Below are 17,481 nucleotides of genomic sequence, written 5' to 3'. Positions count from 1 at the left end.
GGCTAAATTTAGAATGAATCAACTGTCCATCATCAAATGAATACAGAAAATGTGCTATATACAATGGAACCTAGGGATGCTTTATTTGCAGTAAAACAGACTCAGTTGGAGGACATCATGTTGAGTGGAAGTAAACCAGGTTCAGAAAGACAAATACCTCATGTTCTCCTTGTATGTAGGAGGTAAAGTTTAAAAAACAAAAGAAAATGGAAAAAAAATAGTCTGTATGTATCAACATTGCTGCAAATAGCATGATAAAACTTTGTTCTACACCTTCGTCAAGGCCCAGCGCGGTAGCCTAGGAGCTAAAGTTCTCTCCTTGAACATGCACCAGGATCCCATATGGGCGACAGTTCTAACCCCAAGGCCCTGCTTCCCCTCCAGCACCATGCTGTGGCCTAGAAAAGCAGTTGAGGATGGCCCAAAGCCTTAGGAACCTGCACCCATGTGGGAGACCCAGGAAAAGCTCGTGGCTCCTGGCTTTGAATCAGCACAGCTTCGGCTATTGCAGTCACTTGGGAGTGAATCATCAGATGGAAGATCTTCTTCTCTGCCTGTCCTCCTCTCTATATATCTGACTTTCCAATAAAAATAAAATAAATCTTTAAAACTTTGTGAAAAAAGTTGCTAAGAATGTTATACAACTACAGCTTTAATGGTTTGTGATTTAATGATTTGCAAGGCACTGTATCAGGGTGAAATGATGGCTTTTCCATAGAATTCTTTTATAGCAATTGTCTGTAGCCCCACCAAAGTAGGATCTGTTTGTTTTTTACTTGTGAAACTTCCTATTTTGGAATGGAATTATATCTGTTAAACTAATTAAAATAAAAATAAAAAAGCATTCTTAAAATAGTTATTTGAAAGGCAGAGTTACATAGAGAAAGAGGGAGAGGTAGAGAGAGAGAGCTCCCATCTGCTGGTTTACTCCACAGATAGCCTCAACAGCGGGAGCTTAGCCAATCCAAAGCCAGGAGCCACGAGTCGCAAATTTCTTGTGAGTCTCTAATGTGCAGGAGTCCAACTGCATGGGCCATCTTCTTCTGCTTTCCCAAGCGTGTTAGCAGAGACCTGGACTTGAGGTGGAACAGCAGTGCTTGATCCAGGGCCAGAATGGAATGTCAGCTCAGCACTGTGGTATCATGCGTTACCCACTATACCACAGTGCTGGCCCCCCAAAATTATTTAAAAACATGAATGTGGACTCATTCGCTTAACTCCAAATGTCTAGGCCACATATGTATATTGAGGCATATTCACATCCATTAGCCACAGATATAAACTGAGATTGGTTTACCATGGCACAGAATGGCCTAGACTATAAATACTATTGTGGCACCAGGCAACAGGATTCTTGGTAATATACATACAGAGGAAAGATTTCTCAGTTCTATTACAAACCCTCCTCAAGTTTGGAAGGCTTTTAAGGACATTCTTACCTTTATAATCTTAAAATGTGATATGGTATCTTCATAAAAAGTACTAAGTATTAAAAATTCTGTTAAAACATTTTTATATCTTTGATGCTCCTTTTGCTTTTTGTTTTGTTTTGTTTTGTTTTCTTAACAGAAAAAAACTCCAGGACCTCCATTTGGTACTCAGATTTGGAAGGGACTTAACATTGGAGGCAAACAGCTAATGAGTGTCCCAGCCCCTATACTCGAAGGACCCAATGTGCTGCAAGTGCGTCAGTTCACCCAGCATGAGATAATAACCAACGAAGTGAAACTGGGGCTGCAGATTTCCCTTAAGGTAATGAAACCCAGGAAGCCTGACCCGAAAGAATCAAGAACAGGGCAATTACACATCTTAGTTTCTTGAAGAGCCTGAAATTATGTAACGTAATTTCAGCAGTATTTTCTAATGAAACTCAAATATTAATCTTTCAGAGAATAGAAGGTGAAAAGGTGGAAGAGACTCACTGACCCCTAAAAGGTGTAAGAATTATAAAGGATCCCAAAGACATTGGGAACATAAGAAAATGTTATGTGTGAATCAAGTATTTTTTATTACTATGTGAAAACCTGGTCTAATGGCCTCTAGAAAAAGATAAGCATTAATGATACCTGTTCATGGGTAAAATGGATTTTTGGCTACCAGATTAACCTAAGAGTTTATAAATATGATTTAAATTATATGAGCACATGAGTAGTATCTCACTTTTCAGTCTGCTGACCCCCTCAGCCCAGGAATTAAATGTGTTTCATTTACAGTTATACACTCGGCATCTGACTTGGAACGTGAGATCCTTATTTATGAAAATGGGACAAGTATATATATAGTAACTGCCAAGTTTTTGTTTGTTTGTTTGTTTTTAAGGAAAGGCCTAGATTCAACAGCTTACACTTATGGGTAGAGTCAGTAGGACAAACCCAAGAGACCCTGAAAGAATCCAACCCAATTCTGTCTGTCTGTCCGCTGAGGACATTGAAGCAGAGTTAGAGACAGGACTGCTCTACGGACCCCTGCCATTCCCGTCTGTGATCTTTAAAGCTTCTGACTCCCGGGTTTCAATAGGTTGTATTCTTCTGCCAATTTAGGATTACATAAACCACATCCTAAAAAAAGAAGATGAGCTGCAGGAAATGACGGTTAAAGATTCCAGACTGGAAGAGGAACGAGGCAACGCTGCAGATCTCCTCAAGCTAGTTATGGTGAGAACATGTTCTTACACCAACATAGAACGGTTCTACTGTTGGTTCAGTGTCATGCGTTTCAAGACGAAGCATCACAGGGCTGTTCTGTATCAGCTGTGCCATGTCTAGAAAGCATTTGCTCACTCTTCATAATCTTTATTTCTGTGAAAATGTGATTCTTTATATACAAAGGAAACTTCAAAAAGTTAGTGGAGGGCCCAGTGCGGTAGCCTACCGGCTAAAGTCCTAGCCTTGAACACACTGGGATCCCTTTATGGATGCCGATTCTAATCCCAGAGGCCCCGCTTCCCATCCAGCTCCCTGCTGTGGCCTGGAAAAACAGTCAAGGACGGCCCAAAGCCTTGGGACCCTGCACCAGCATGTGAGACCTAGAAGAGACTCCAGGCACCTGGCTTCATATTGGTGCAGTTCCGGCTATTGCAGCTACTTGGGAAGTGAATCATCAGACAGCAGATCTTCCACTCTGTCTTTCCTCCTCTCTGTATACCTGACTTTCCAATAAAAATAAATAAATGTATTTTTTAAAATTAATGGAAAAGGGAATTTTAAAAGTTCATTTCAGTGCAAAGAAATGTTGAGATTCACACATGGTTTTCATAATACATTTTTCCACGTAGTTTGGTGAATGCCCCCTCCTACTGAATTTTCTGAATACCCCTTAGGGTTTTCCTCAGATCATAAGCAATTATAATGCCCCTAATAAAGGTGTTTATTGTCTTCGGAATTAATGATTCTCATAAAAAATGTTGAATGAGTTAATGAATTAAATAAGATAAAAGAAACAGGAATTCTGTCCTTAGAAATCCGTAAGTTGAAAAGTATAAATTTGGTAGTTGAAAGGAATAGCTACAAATCCAAGTTAATTCTGTATCGCTATTTAAAAATTAACTCATTTATAGTAATTTTTACAAAATATCGATTATAGCACATGGCAAATGCTTCTCAACAAAGTGAATTTTCTGTGTAACAATCATCATTGTTAAACAACTGTATTCTTATTTCAGTCTTTCCCTAAAATGGAGGAAACTACAAAAAGTCATGCTTCGGAAGGTAATTAATATTAAATTTTTTTCTGTGATATATTTACAAAGCTCAGATAACTTATCTTAAATATACTTATCAGCCGTTCTCTTATCAGATAGCAACACACACTATATGTGTATCTTTGTTCCTTTAATGACCATGTTGTGTTGTAATGGTTGACTTATGTCTTATTTGACCTGGATTATGAGACTCTTAAAAAGAGTGATTGCATCTAAATCATCTTCAGCTTTCTTTTGTTGAATGAAAAGCACTGACATTGAACTTTTATGCTAACCTCAGCTATTTAGAACATAGCTTGAGTGTAGAAAGAAAACAGCTTACCAATAAACTATACCGGCCACTGACATACATGTAGAAGTTTTGAGTAACTGTACAGTTATCAAATGTTTTGTTTTATAACATATGTAGTAGAGATTACTCTTAGAAGGCCTCCTTATTCAAAGTGTATTTATTTTTGGATTATACACAACCCAAACCAACCTGGTTATGCAGGATACATCTTGGGGAAAAGTGAATTAAAAAAAATAAGCTTTTTAATGTAAAAAAGATTTGAAATCATGGATTTTTTCATATGATACCTTTTTCCATGAACTTTTTAAAAACCCTTATCCTATAAGATTTCGTGGCTCAAAGAATGGAAGTTTTGGTGTGGTTTTGTTATTTGGGTTTGGTTTTTGACCACACGCAAAAGCTATAAGCAAACAAGCATGGACTTCATTCAATCCTCACACATTCTGTGATAACTTGTCTGTTGGTTTCTTGCTGTTATTGTTGTTTATCCAGGGTTGGCTCCTCTTGAAATGCAACCTTAGCACAGAGTGACATTTGGCTGAAAGTGGCTAACAGCTTCCCCTTTAAGATGAGTACCACGGAACACTCCAGCACAACCCTCCATATCCCCCTTTCCCTTACACTCTACGCTCACTCTTCCACAGCTTGTCGTCTGTGCTAGGGTCTCCAGACTTAATGCATATAAACGCAAAAGGCCTAACTAGAATGGAATTTTGTATAAACTACCAAATTGATCCATATTATCTCACTACTTTTCCTTGTAGCTTTTGAACTTGCAATGTTTGGCACAAGAAACAGGCACAATAGAAATAATGCCTAAGCTTCCCAATACTGAGGGACAGCTGAGTATAGTACTGAAAATAGATCCAGAGGGCAGAAATGCCTTTACATATTTATAGATGTTCCTGGCATTTAACAATGATGATCCTAAGTCAACTTTCTTATACATATTTCCTAAAACACTAGTCAGCAAGAGAGCTCCCCAAATGAACTTTATTCCATTGCAATATTTCATGCTACAAATCATTTTATTTTCTCAAAGTCATAATGTGCTTTATTAATTAAGGATGTAGAAAAGTCCTACAGTAATGAAGCATGGGATACTTGTAAAAATCCATGGTTTCCAAATTCATATAACCATGAAACAAGGAAAATATTGTTATTCTTTCAATCTCATGATGACTTTCCACCAAGACCATTGGAGACTCACTGCCCAAATTATCGAACAACCATTGTATCGTATTCATATTCTTAGATACAGGGAACAGGCAAACCATTAGAAAAACAATTTTGGCCTAGTAGCTAAAGTCCTCGCCTTGTATATGAGTGCTGATTCATATCTCAGCAGCCCCACTTCCCATCCAGCTCCCTGCTTGTGGCCTGGGAAAGCAGTCAAGGATGGCCCAAAGCCTTGGGACCCTGCAGCCACATGGGAGACCCGGAGGATGCTTCTGTCTTCTGGCTTCAGATCGGCTCAGTTCTAGGCATTGCATCCATTTGGGGAGTGAAGCAGTGAACAGAAGATCTTTCTCTCTCTGTCTCTCCTCTTCTCTGTAAATGTACCATTGAAAGAAAGCAAGAAAGAGGAAGGAAGGAAAGAAGGAAAGAAGGGAGGGAGGAAAGGAGACAGGGAGAGAGGGAGAAAAGAAGGAAGGAAGGAAGGAAGGAAGGAAAAGGAAAGAGGGAGGGTGGAAGGAAGGAAAGATAGAAAAAAGAAAGAAAGAAAGAAAAAAGAGAGAAAGAAGGAAGGAAGAAAGGAAAGAAAGAAAGAAAGAAAGAAAGAAAGAAAGAAAGAAAGAAAGAAAGAAAGAAAGAGAAAGAAAGAAAGAAAGAAAGAAAGAAAGAAAGAAAGAAAGAAAGAAAGAAAGAAAGAAAGAAAGAAAGAAAGAAAGAAAGAAAGAAAGAAAACGGAAGGAACTGGAAGGGAAGGGAAGGGAAGGGAAGGGAAGGGAAGGGAAGGGAAGGGAAGGGAAGGGAAGGGAAGGGAAGGGAAGGGAAGGGAAGGGAAGGGAAGGGAAGGGAAGGGAAGGGAAGAGGAGAGGAGGGGAGGGAAGGGAAGAGGGAGGAAGGAAATAAATTTCGATATAGTAGTTAATCTGTTTTCCAATTCACTGCATTTAGATATGGTTTGAAGAAATTCAGTTAGATGGAACGCATTTATTGCCCTAATGTACAGTAAATTGAGCTGTCACATTTTATCTATAAAATGTGTATTCTCTAGTATTTTGTTACATAAAAGTAATCTAACTTACATTTGTACCATAGCTTAGTCATGAAATTCCTGGTAAATATGATGTAATAAATATGCTTTTTAAAAAAAATTCTCAAATGATTTGCTGTAAAGAAGTGAGAATAAAAGCTAAATGCGTTTATTTTTAAAGTTGCAGCGCACCTAACTGATTTGTTCAGACAGTCTACAAGCACCACGCCAAAAATTTCACCAGACACATTTCAAAGAGATTTCCTTGAAAAGAAGTGGAGGTAAATTAATCCAGTAATATGTTCTCGTTAGTATTAAGCATGCAGTGACTGAGGAAATGGGAAGTTGTGGGTGTCCTCTCGGTGGACGACCACAGCAACAAATTCCAAGGCCTGCATGTCTGATCACTGTGAACAATTCAACGTACACTGGTAGTTTTTCTTTCATTATTTGTGAATTGCGACCCTAGCCGCTTTCATTGTACTTTGCTTTCATCCAGGTACACGGACGTATCAAAGCGCTGGAAAGAAAAGCTAGAACAAAAGAGGTAATGCCACCCTCAAGCATACATGGACATGTGAAGGGCCCATATCGTAGAATCTTGAAGTGGGTTAGGTTTAAGACTTGTACCATCTGGCTCCTGGCCATTCTGTGTGATGGTGTCAGTGTCTCTGCCTTGAATTTTTCTGAGCAGCAAAATTAAAAGACAGTAACAAAAACTCATAGGGCTATTGTAAGAGTCAATGAAAAAGTATCCTAAAATTCAATAAGCACTAAAAAATAAAAATGTCTTTTTAAGGGATTAAGTTCAGTCAAATGTAACAGATAATCCCACAATCAATGCTTTTGTAAGAAGGGGTTTTATTTTTCCCATTGCAAAATAAGTCAGAGAGAGCTGATTCGTTGTAGAGTCAGGAACTAAGATTCCATCATTCTGAGCACATGATTTATATCCTAAAGGCTGCTTCATGGTCAAAATTGATTGCTGAAGCTCCAATGATTGCATTTACATGCTGGGAAGCAGGAAGGGAGATGAGGCAAACAGCAAGTCTCCTGACAACTCCCTTTAAAAGCTTTCATGGAGGGAGTCTCATCCAGTGACTTCAGCTTATGTATCAGTTGGCCATCTTTTTATATGGCCTCCTCACCAGAGAGATTTCAGAATTGGAAATGCAATTAGCAGAACTGTCATGATTGCTTTTATTTAAATTTAGTTTAGTTTATCACTATATACCACATTATTTATCATCATCCTGCCAGTTTTTGTTTTGTTTTATTATCATTGCTACTGAAATTATGGAAATCAGTAGATGGTAACTGTCATTTAAATATTGGAAATTTTTTTTAAAAAAAAAACCTCAGAAAGTTCAACCATTGTATGGAGTTATATGAATTTCAGTCTTTGGAGAACAACTCCAAAATCAAATAATCCCTGGTGTTCTTAGTTCCTATATGGTGTAAGACTCCAATTTCAGAAATAGGAAATATGATTGATTCTAAATTAAGTAGGAGGTAGATGAAACAAATGTTCAAGAAGTTCAATTATTATAAGTTTTAATGTTAGTGATGTGAATTTTCCATGGTATTTAATGCTAAAGCACAAACAGTTTTAAAAATCTTTCTGTTTTCTTTTGCATTTTCTTTCTATGGCATCACCCAGGCAAGAAATTGAGAAAACACAGAATTATCTAGTAAAACTTAAGGACCGAATCATACCACCCTATTTCAAATCTGAATTGAGCCAGTATTATCAGTCTCGGGTAATTGATTATAATTAACAACTAAATTAATCTTTATAAAAGCTTTGATACTACATATGTTAGTATGTAATCTCTCTCTCTCGATGGTTAATTATCTACTACATCAACATGACTAGCGAACTTGTACCTTTCAAATCCATGTTCTCTCATAGGGAAGACTAATTCAGGTCCCACGTCAAAGTAGTGCATGGCTTTCCGTTATTCCCCTCCCTGTCACCGTCACTGTTACCCTCCCTATTATAGTTTAAGCTTTCTGTGGAGTTGAATCTTCCCTGTCGATGATTATCCTCTGGCAAAGTTCGTATTGAAGTTTCAGTCCCTTTCAGACTTGCTCGTGAATCACCGGCTGACATAATGTGAAGATGCTATGAGATTGCCCTTGCATGCACAAATGCTCTCCTTTTCTACATCAAGCTGACCATTCCAGAATCATCCACCTGATGTTCCCTGCTTGATTAACAGTCCTTTAAAATCCTGAAGCGGGGCCCAGCGCGGTGGCACAAGTGGTTAAGGCCTCGCCTTGCACGCCCAGGATCCCATATGGGCGCCGGTTCTATCCTGGCAGCCCCACTTCCCTTCCAGCTCCCTGCCTGTGGCCTGGGAAAGCAGTCGAGGACAGCCCAAAGCTTTGGGACCCTGCACCTGCGTGGGGGACCTGGAAGAGGCTCCTGGCTTTGGACCGGCATAGCATCGGCCATTGCGCTCACTTGGGGAGTGAATCATTGGATGGAAGATCTTCCTCTCTGTCTCTCCTCTCTGTATATCCGCCTTTCCAATAAAAATAATAATAATAAAAAAATCTTTAATATCCCAAAGCAAAGCAATGTGCTCAGAATTTCCTTATTTCCCCCAAGAAACTCCAGGTGCTATTATTAACCAGCATGTGCTTGGTAAGAGATGATTTAAAAAAAAAAAGTCACCAATCAATGCAAGTTAGAATTGAGTTCTTCAGTGTCCTTGAATAGTTGTATTTAGCACACTTTCTTTTCAGGCCCTTAAAATATATGCTTTCAAGGGCAATTGTTGTGGAACAGAATGTTGCTGTGTGGAATATCGACATTCCATGTGAGTGCCAGTTTTAGTCACAGCTGTTCTGCTTCTAATCCACTTCCTTGCTAATGCACCTGGGAAGGCAATGGAGGGCGGTCCAGGTGCTGTAACCCATGTGACTCATGTGGAAGACCTGGATGCAATTTCTGGCTCCTGCCTTATCCCTGGCCTAACCCCAGTCATCGCACTTTGGTGAATAAGCCAAGATACGGAAGGTTTCTCTCACTCTGTCTCTCTGTCTCTCTCTCCCCCCTCCCCCACATCCCTCTCCCCTCTCCCATCTCTCTCTCTATATGTATATGTAGATAGATTATACATAGATTATAAACAATTCTGCCTCTTAAATAATTGAGTATTTTTAAAAATCTTTGTCATGTATAAATCTAAAAGAAGACTTTTTTCTTATATAGTGTGATTATCTGGATAGTCTTTCCAGAAAACTGCCTCCTTTTGTAAATAAATATGGAGATACAAACATCACAGATATTCAAGATACCACAGAACTTCTCCCAGGTAAAATATTAGTGCATTTCTTATTCCTATTCAATGTACTTTACTAAATAACACCTGCCAATGGCTTTTTAAAATATAACCCATTCATCCTACCTTTAGAAGTAGTGATTGGTTACACTCTGCTATGAACCTCTTATTACAGATTTGGCTGAAATCACGAGGAAATCAAGGTGTAAGTAAAAAATTAGAGTTCATCCTCTATAGTTAAAATTTACCCCAAAATATTTAGAATACCTGAATAATTTAAAAACATTCAAGGGGTAATGAAAGGATGTTATCAAGCAGGGCATTTAGAAAGTGTTTGCATAGCAATGTAAGAGTTACTAATTAATTATAAAATAGAGTGTACCTTCATAGCAGAGATATACATGTTTTCTACCTTATGTGCATACTCAAATTCCACACTTGGTGAGGCAACCTAGAATCACATGTTTCCTCTTGGAATGCAATATGCAACGCATGGTAGCTGTTTAGAGTCGTGACTGTATTCAGGAGGAGGCAATCTGACAAATGTTCTCCAAGGTGTAGGCATTCTGTAAGACAACTGGTTTCCTCTCTTCAAAAAAGTCAGTGTAATTAAAGCAAAAATGAAAGGTGACTATTCCACATTAAAAAAAAACTATTTGTCACTGTAAAGATACCACTATGGCTGCAAAAGCCAGTGCTGGGCTAGGCTGAAGCCAGGAGCCTGTGGAACTCAACCTCATTATCAGATATGGGTGGCAGGGACTTGAGTACTTGAGCCATCATCTGCTACCTTCCAGCGTAAAGGTTTAGTAGGAATCAGGATTGGAGATGGAAGAGCTAGGATTCAACCGAGCCATGCTGATTCAGAATGTGGACATCCTAGGAAACCTTGAGCACAGTACCAAATGCCCATCTTGACCGTTCATTTCCTGATGGTAGTGCTGATGATGTGTGGGACAGTGTCTTCATTCTCAGTGGTAGCGTGAACAGTTTAGGGATGAGATGAAATCTAGAACCTCTCTTCAATAAACTTGAGTAGTTAAAATACCAGATAGAGAACTTTTCTACTATAAAATATCAGGAATTAAGTTACCTATAATAAGCATATCTGAAGAAAATATCTAATGGCAAACAGTTTGGAAATCGGCAGTTAATGCTGGCACAGTGACTTGTAAATGTAATGGTGAGAAAGCGAGGAAGGTAAGTTGATGGTTCTTGTGTTACCAATAAGACTGCCTGTGAAAGGAAGAAGGGAGGCTGCAGAAAGCTTTCCATCACAGTGCTTCAGACAGTCATGACCGTTCAGAGACGGAACATGCACGCAGCCAAAATTTGTGTACTTTCCCAATCCAACATATATGTTTTTAAAATTTTTTATGCTATTATTGTTTTTCATGATACAGTTTTATAGATTCCCCCTTTAACTTCCCTTGCTCCATCACTCTTTCCCCCTCCCTACTCCCCCCCCATGTTATTACCACAGTATAGACCTTTTAGCAATAATAACAAATTTAACATTCCACCATTTAAATGCATCATGGCATTGTAGATATAGTAGAAAATCTCGTCTTGTATTATCAAGACATGTTTAACTGTTTCATTGGGAGTCTTCCTTTTGTTCAGAAGCAGAGATGCCTGTCACAGTATATCTTCATGTGCTGGTATGCTAATCTCCATTATGCAGCTCACTGTGAGAATATACGCACAGACTTGTTCACCCATTTATCTATGTGTTTTATTGGCATGAAGATTGCCTTACATCATAAAGAACATATGACATTTTTCTTTTTGAGACTGGCTTATTTCACTGAGCATAATCATCTCCATAAATATATATTGTTTTATAATTTGTTTCACAAGGCACCTATTTCTTATACAACATTTTTCAAAATTTCTATAGAGATTTATTTTCACGGTGATGAATAGATTTAAGATTGGCAATATATATTTTTTTAATTTGGGGGGAAACATTTTTAAAAACACACCTCAGTTACAAAGTAAAGTAAAAGACATGTTACTTGGCCTCACAGCTTCTGCACTTGCCAGCTTTTCATTGCTACAGCTAAGATACCCGAGGGAGGTAACTTATAAAGAAAAAAGTAGATGCTTATATACTCTTTAGGAGCTCTATCAGTCTGGTGTCTAATGGAGGTAGAATATCACAGAGCATGTGGCAAAACAGAAAATAGAGAAGCTAGGCCCAACGCAGCCTTTATCACCAACCCAACCTGTAATGACAACTGTCTTCTGAGGCCATGGCTCCAAGGACCTGACACAGGACCTACCTCTTAGAAACCGTAATAATAGCAAATCCTCAATCCTCAATAATAGCAGCAACTCATTAATGCTAACATAAGACTGAGATTTAAATGCCTGCCTGAGTCGGGGAGCTAGAGCATGTTTAATAGAAGCAACAAGGTGGCACCTCTACCATGTCAGTCCTAGCACCCACAGAGGACCAGTGGTCTGCTCAGGAGTTTGAACCGGGAAGCCACCGACTGTTGGTGGTAAACAGTACAATATGTCATGAACAGTATCTGCCTCCTCATAGCCTTCTGTTATTTATCCTTTCTAATGAAAAGCACCTCATTTGTTGTAAAAACACACTGTTGAATGTTTGTTCATGCGAACAATAGAGGTCATCGTATCATTGTCCAAAAATCTAATATCACTTTATTATGTTTGTTTTTGGTTCTCTAGATTCTAGTTCCCACCTATATTCAGAAGAAGACTCCTCAAATATGCCTGCTATGCCAAAGCTGGAGATTTCCGTGGATACCAAGGAGGCTGTTGACGAGAACCAAACAGAAAATTTACCAAAATCTGCCGAAGGTATGGAAAGTAATTTTCTTCATCTCATTGTTTCTCAAAAATGAAGCCTAAGCATGTGTTGAGCACTAAGGGGTGTCCCAAGGGCTGAGTGCGGCTGGCCATCATAGGAAACCTAAACAGTGTGGACCTAGTAAGGCTTCCGGAGACACCACCTGTCTCTGAAAGTATTGTGAGAGTTACTGAAGTCCAAAACTGAAAAAAACGAATCAGCAATACTTTTTTTTTTAGATTTAAAAATGTTTTTATTGTATTTCATTTTTTTAAAAAAAATATTATCCATCATGGCTCTGACAGCTGGTGCAATGCATCAAAAGGCAGACATCTTATAGCTTGTTTTGTTTTTGTTTTTGTAGTCAAGTGTTTAGGTAGATGGGTAATCCCTTTTTTCTTCTTAATTTCAGTATTTTCTTAGTCCTGCAAGTAGAAACAAGAGGGATATAAAATGTAGTCTGTGTCCTGCCACAGCGCATGTTCTTATGGGATAGCAAACACTGAAATATAGAATACAGAAAAACATCTAATTATGGCAGATTCACAGCCTCAGAGATTAGAGACATCTGAGAAGCCAGCCAGTGGAGAGGAACACGCTTTGTTTCTCTGCCTCTAAAACAAAAACCAACCCAAAACAAAATCAACCTACCAGCAAACAAAAATACAAAACAAAACGAACAAGGAAGGACAGTAACAACAACCTGAAGTGTACTGACCTGCAGGACAGGATGCTCAAACCCTGAGGGTGGACTGGGAATGCCGGGCTGCTACCCAAGAAACACACAGACACTTGTACTGCGTGAATGAGAATGCCCAAAGCTCTTTATTTCACTCTTCATATAAATACCTTCTTCTCTAGAGGAGGAGGAGAAGGGGAGGGGTTTCTTATAACTAATCATCTATATTGAAACAAGGGAGGAACTAATCATCTATATTGAAACAAGGAAGGAACTAATTATTTGAACAGGAACAAGGGCGGAGGTTCTGTTCCGCTTGCTTTGCACGGGATGGACTGGCCGCAATATCCTGCTTGCTGTGGCCCTGCTTGCCCAAGGTAGGTTTTGCAATGCAGAAGATTGTCAGGCATGCCAACAAGTCTAAGGCCCATAAGCCTGTAGCTCCCAACACCGAAGTGCTGTAAGATACTTTAGATAAAGGAAAATAATGTGACTCCATTGTAAATCCCAATTTGCTTTCTGATATTGATAATAAAGTTTAAAGAGATTCAAAACAGGACTGGATTAGGACAAGCAGTAGAGAAAGCTTTCTAGGACAAGTGGTCTAGAGGAACAAACTAAATTTCTTAAGAGTTTTGGATTCAGGAGTGTGGAGCACTTAAAATGACATGCATTGTGCTTGAGAAAACTGCCAGCTACAAAATGTATGCGCCTCAATGCTTGCTATGATGACAATGCTAGAAAACATCCTTAAATACTGTGGTGGCTTTCACGAATCAGTATGTGAGGGCCAGAGGCCCCTGAGAGCAGATTGTACCAGCTCTTCCCAACTCCACGTTCCATCACATTATGATAATTACTTAAGCCAGCTATAGCAAAGGCTGCAGGTGAGCAAGTAATACCAGCCTGGAGACTAGGAGCAATAATTCTTACACATGAGACTAATAATGCATTCATCCAGAACGGTTTTTAATGTATACAGAGTAAGAGCATGAACAGAAAGCTGCAGTAAACCGTTAGAATTGCCGTTTCTAGGGGATGGTTAACAAAACCAGGACACCGAGGAGGTCTAGCCCCCAGAGATCTAGATTCTGATCTGATTAGGAATGGGGCTGTCTGGCACATGGGATGGGAGCCTATATTCCCAGAAGAAGCTCAGGGGATTAAGATACACAGATGGGTTCAGGACACACTGGGTGCAAGAGGAGGTCTAGTCCTGTAGAATCACTAACACTTAGGTTCACATGCCAACCCTACCCCTGAGCATCAGTTCTTTCTTGTATAAAGAAGAGACACTGTGACACCGTTGACGAAGGCTTCTCAATTTCTAACTGAGAAAAACAAAAATCAAAGGTGGAGGGGGGTGGCAATTTATTGATTCTCAAAAGCAAACCACAGAAGAGTGGCTTAAGGGTCAGGCCAATCTCGGGAATGTTTGGATTCAGGAACTCTGGGTCTCCAAGAGTTTGTTTGCCTATGACTGCTCGTTTCTCTCCACATGCCTGTGACTGTTTCTCTCCACGTGCTCTTTTTCCCCATCTATCTCACCCCATCCCTACTTGTTCCTATTTGGATTTATCCCTCCCTACAAAACACACTCCATCTCCACACTGCAGGGATCATGACCATAAAAGCCAACGAGGCTGATTTTTCCAGATGCACAACCTCACAGGCAAGATGAGAGGTCCACCCCTTTGTGGAAGGCCCTCATCAGCTGTGCTGGGTCATCAGCTGTCCTGAGGGTGGGATCAGAGATGTTGTGGCAGCTGCTCTGCGTGCAGGCAGCAGCAGTGGCAGCCGTGTTTGAGGAGGAGCGTGTGTGAAAGTGGAGATGGGCAAGGGCTGAGCATACCGCTTAGGGTCAGCCTTGTCCTCTCACCCAGCATGTTATGAGAGCTGAGTTAGACACTTAGTAGTGGAACACTCACATATTGGCTCCTCTCCCTCTGTGTGTGATTGGAATGCAGGATTTCTAAGACACCGTAATGTTCAGAGCTCTGGGGATTTAGCTCTCTGGCTTAATGTATGTATTTGTGAATCTTGCAGCACTTTTTAGAACCACACGTTTGACAGACATCAGCAGAATCAAAGAAATCCTTAAGATCTGGCACCCAATAATGTTAAGGATTCTTTCAGTGTTTTTTTTTTTTTTATTATTGTTTGCTTGCTTACTTGTTGTTTTGGTACTGCACCTTACTGATCTCTTGCAGAACCAGACAGCAGTTCACCACAGGCAAGTCACCTGACTTCTTAGACACTTGTTCTTTTTTTTTTTTCCGTTTAGTTTCTAACAGTACCTGTCCTGCCCATCTCACAGGGTGTAGGGAGAACCAGGATTAAGTTTTATGTATGTATATATATGATCATTTTATGAAAGGTACAAATATAAAGTGATAAATTTATTCTTTTAAAGAAACTCTTTAAAAATTGAAGAGGACAAGTTGCAACTTGATTGATATTCTTAGATGCTTTGGTAGTGCCACAAGTAGTTATGAATGAAATATCCATGTAGAATACTTTAAACTCTTTGATAGAACAAGAACTGTATGCGCCTGTGAAGGTCCCGATCCAGTCGTTGCTGCAGGATGTTGCGGGCAGAGCCAGGAAAGAAAAAGTGAGGTTACCTCATTACTTGCAGAGTTCCAAGCCCAAGTCTCAGCCTCTGGAAAAGGTAAGGCAGATGTCAGGACAAATTTCCCAGAGCCCAGCAGCATTCTATCAAGTTCTGACTCATCAGAGTGACTTCTTTCCAGCCACTGAGCTGCTGTCCATTCTGTCTGCCACTTCACACACAAACACTAAGACGGCCCTTCGCTGGAGCTGCTCCTGCAGGCTTGTGAGATGAATTGGATGACCCAGTTGTTAAATTACTGTTAATTCAAAGTCAGCCATGGTGGGAATGCTAATGTACCAACTTGGTAAACACTGTTAATAGTTTTTGGAGAGCCAGTTAATCAGGTTACTCTCTTGCTGAAGGGATCTCTGTCACCCTTCTCATGACTCTTGGATATAATCTGAATAGCATGAGCACAAGGCCTGCCCATACTTGTTTCTTCAGCCTCACTGCCTGAGACTCACAACACTTGAGCCGTTGCAGGTTTCTCTTAGTTGTGTAAAAGCACTGAGATCCTTCCCATCCTCAGAATATGTAAAGATCAAAAATCCATTGAGTTCTTATTTAAAGGCTTCCTTAAACCCATCAGGCAAATTCAGAATTCTTCCCCCATTTTTTTAACTTGCATGGCACACTGCATTTTTCACCATTGTAGTGCAACATATGTAACTAGACAAGTGATGTGCATGTTTCTTAAATTTTAAGATACATATGACTGAGCTAGGACTCTTTTTAAAATGTGTGCTCTGATTCACCAGGTCTTGTGTGGGACCTAGGATTTAACCAGGTCTAACAAGTTCGCAGGTGAGTCAGTACTGAGTGTCCGTGTTGCTGATGTAGAGAACAGTAAGAGCACAGAACTGTGGGTTCTGTGCTGTTACTAACAAGCAGCATACGCAACACCTGAAGACTAGTAATGAATGGAAAATCCTGGGCTCCACCTCAGACTTCAAGGAGCAGAGAATTGGACCCTAATGAATCTTCCAGGAAATTCTGATGGCACTAATGTTTGCCAATGACTGGCACAAAGGAAACAGCATAGATTTTGTAGTCAGCCAAGTTTCCTTCAGTTGTCTGAACTTGAGTGCCCTTACTTTTAAAACAACACCTAACATCTTTCTTTATACTCTTTTTATCAGGATTACAGGAGACTATAAATCTTTATTTCCTCCCTCAGCCAATCAGTTATTTTCCTCTGGTGACAGGATTCTTCTTGAGAAACCCAAAGAGAATCTTTTTTAGTTGATCACGTATTGCTTACCGCACAGGTGCAAGATTCTGTTGGAGGAAAAGTGAATACGTCCTCTGTGGCGGCAGCTGCCATAAATAACGCAAAGTCGTCGCCTTTTGGATTCCATCTTCTCCCATCATCCGTGAAGTTCGGAGTGCTTAGAGAAGGAGACACCTATGCAACCATTGTTAAGCTCAAGAACATCGGCGTGGACTTCTGCAGGTGAGGCTAAGGTACCAGATGTCCCCACAGGTTCCCTTGCCCTACTGCCTGGTTTGTCTGTGTCCGCTGACATCAGTGAATATTTCATGGCATCTTGAATTTTCACATCATTCACTTACTTACACTCTACTACATTCGTCTGCTAACTAACTCCTCTACTCTTCAATGAACCAGTAAATATGGAGCACTATTTGGTAGGCAGTTCTTTAGTGTTAATTATCACTTATACTTTGATGGAAGCAACTCAACCCCCAAATTACAAGGGCAAAAGACAAAGGAGGAATGGCAGAAGAGTTGTCAGAACTAATGCAAAAACCTCAAAGTCTATTTCTTAAAATCCATCACCAATTGCAACAATAGAAGCTAACATGTATTTGCACTTAATGATTCAAAAACTGGGTCTTTTAAAATTATTTTATTATGAATATTTAG

The 17,481-nt window shown here is 39.7% G+C and overlaps 1 protein-coding gene across 1 annotated transcript in view; it reads left to right on the top strand.

The window, feature by feature from the left end:
* Positions 1 to 17,481, top strand: part of SPAG17 (sperm associated antigen 17) — a 198,100-nt gene that overhangs the window by 160,650 nt on the left and 19,969 nt on the right. Inside the window, exons 36-45 of the mRNA XM_040998349.1 lie at positions 1,570 to 1,752; positions 2,541 to 2,654; positions 3,662 to 3,707; positions 6,374 to 6,473; positions 6,692 to 6,739; positions 7,853 to 7,952; positions 9,413 to 9,515; positions 12,183 to 12,314; positions 15,517 to 15,653; positions 16,865 to 17,049. Coding sequence (XP_040854283.1) covers positions 1,570 to 1,752; positions 2,541 to 2,654; positions 3,662 to 3,707; positions 6,374 to 6,473; positions 6,692 to 6,739; positions 7,853 to 7,952; positions 9,413 to 9,515; positions 12,183 to 12,314; positions 15,517 to 15,653; positions 16,865 to 17,049 — 1,148 coding nt within the window. The remainder of the gene's footprint in view (positions 1 to 1,569; positions 1,753 to 2,540; positions 2,655 to 3,661; positions 3,708 to 6,373; positions 6,474 to 6,691; positions 6,740 to 7,852; positions 7,953 to 9,412; positions 9,516 to 12,182; positions 12,315 to 15,516; positions 15,654 to 16,864; positions 17,050 to 17,481) is intronic.

The sequence above is a fragment of the Ochotona curzoniae genome, unplaced genomic scaffold (genome assembly GCF_017591425.1).
Source record: "Ochotona curzoniae isolate NIBS_2020 unplaced genomic scaffold, NIBS_Ocur_1.0 scaffold_1037, whole genome shotgun sequence".
In the NCBI taxonomy this organism is placed as follows: Eukaryota; Metazoa; Chordata; class Mammalia; order Lagomorpha; family Ochotonidae; genus Ochotona; species Ochotona curzoniae.
This window is presented reverse-complemented; position numbering and strand designations above follow the sequence as displayed.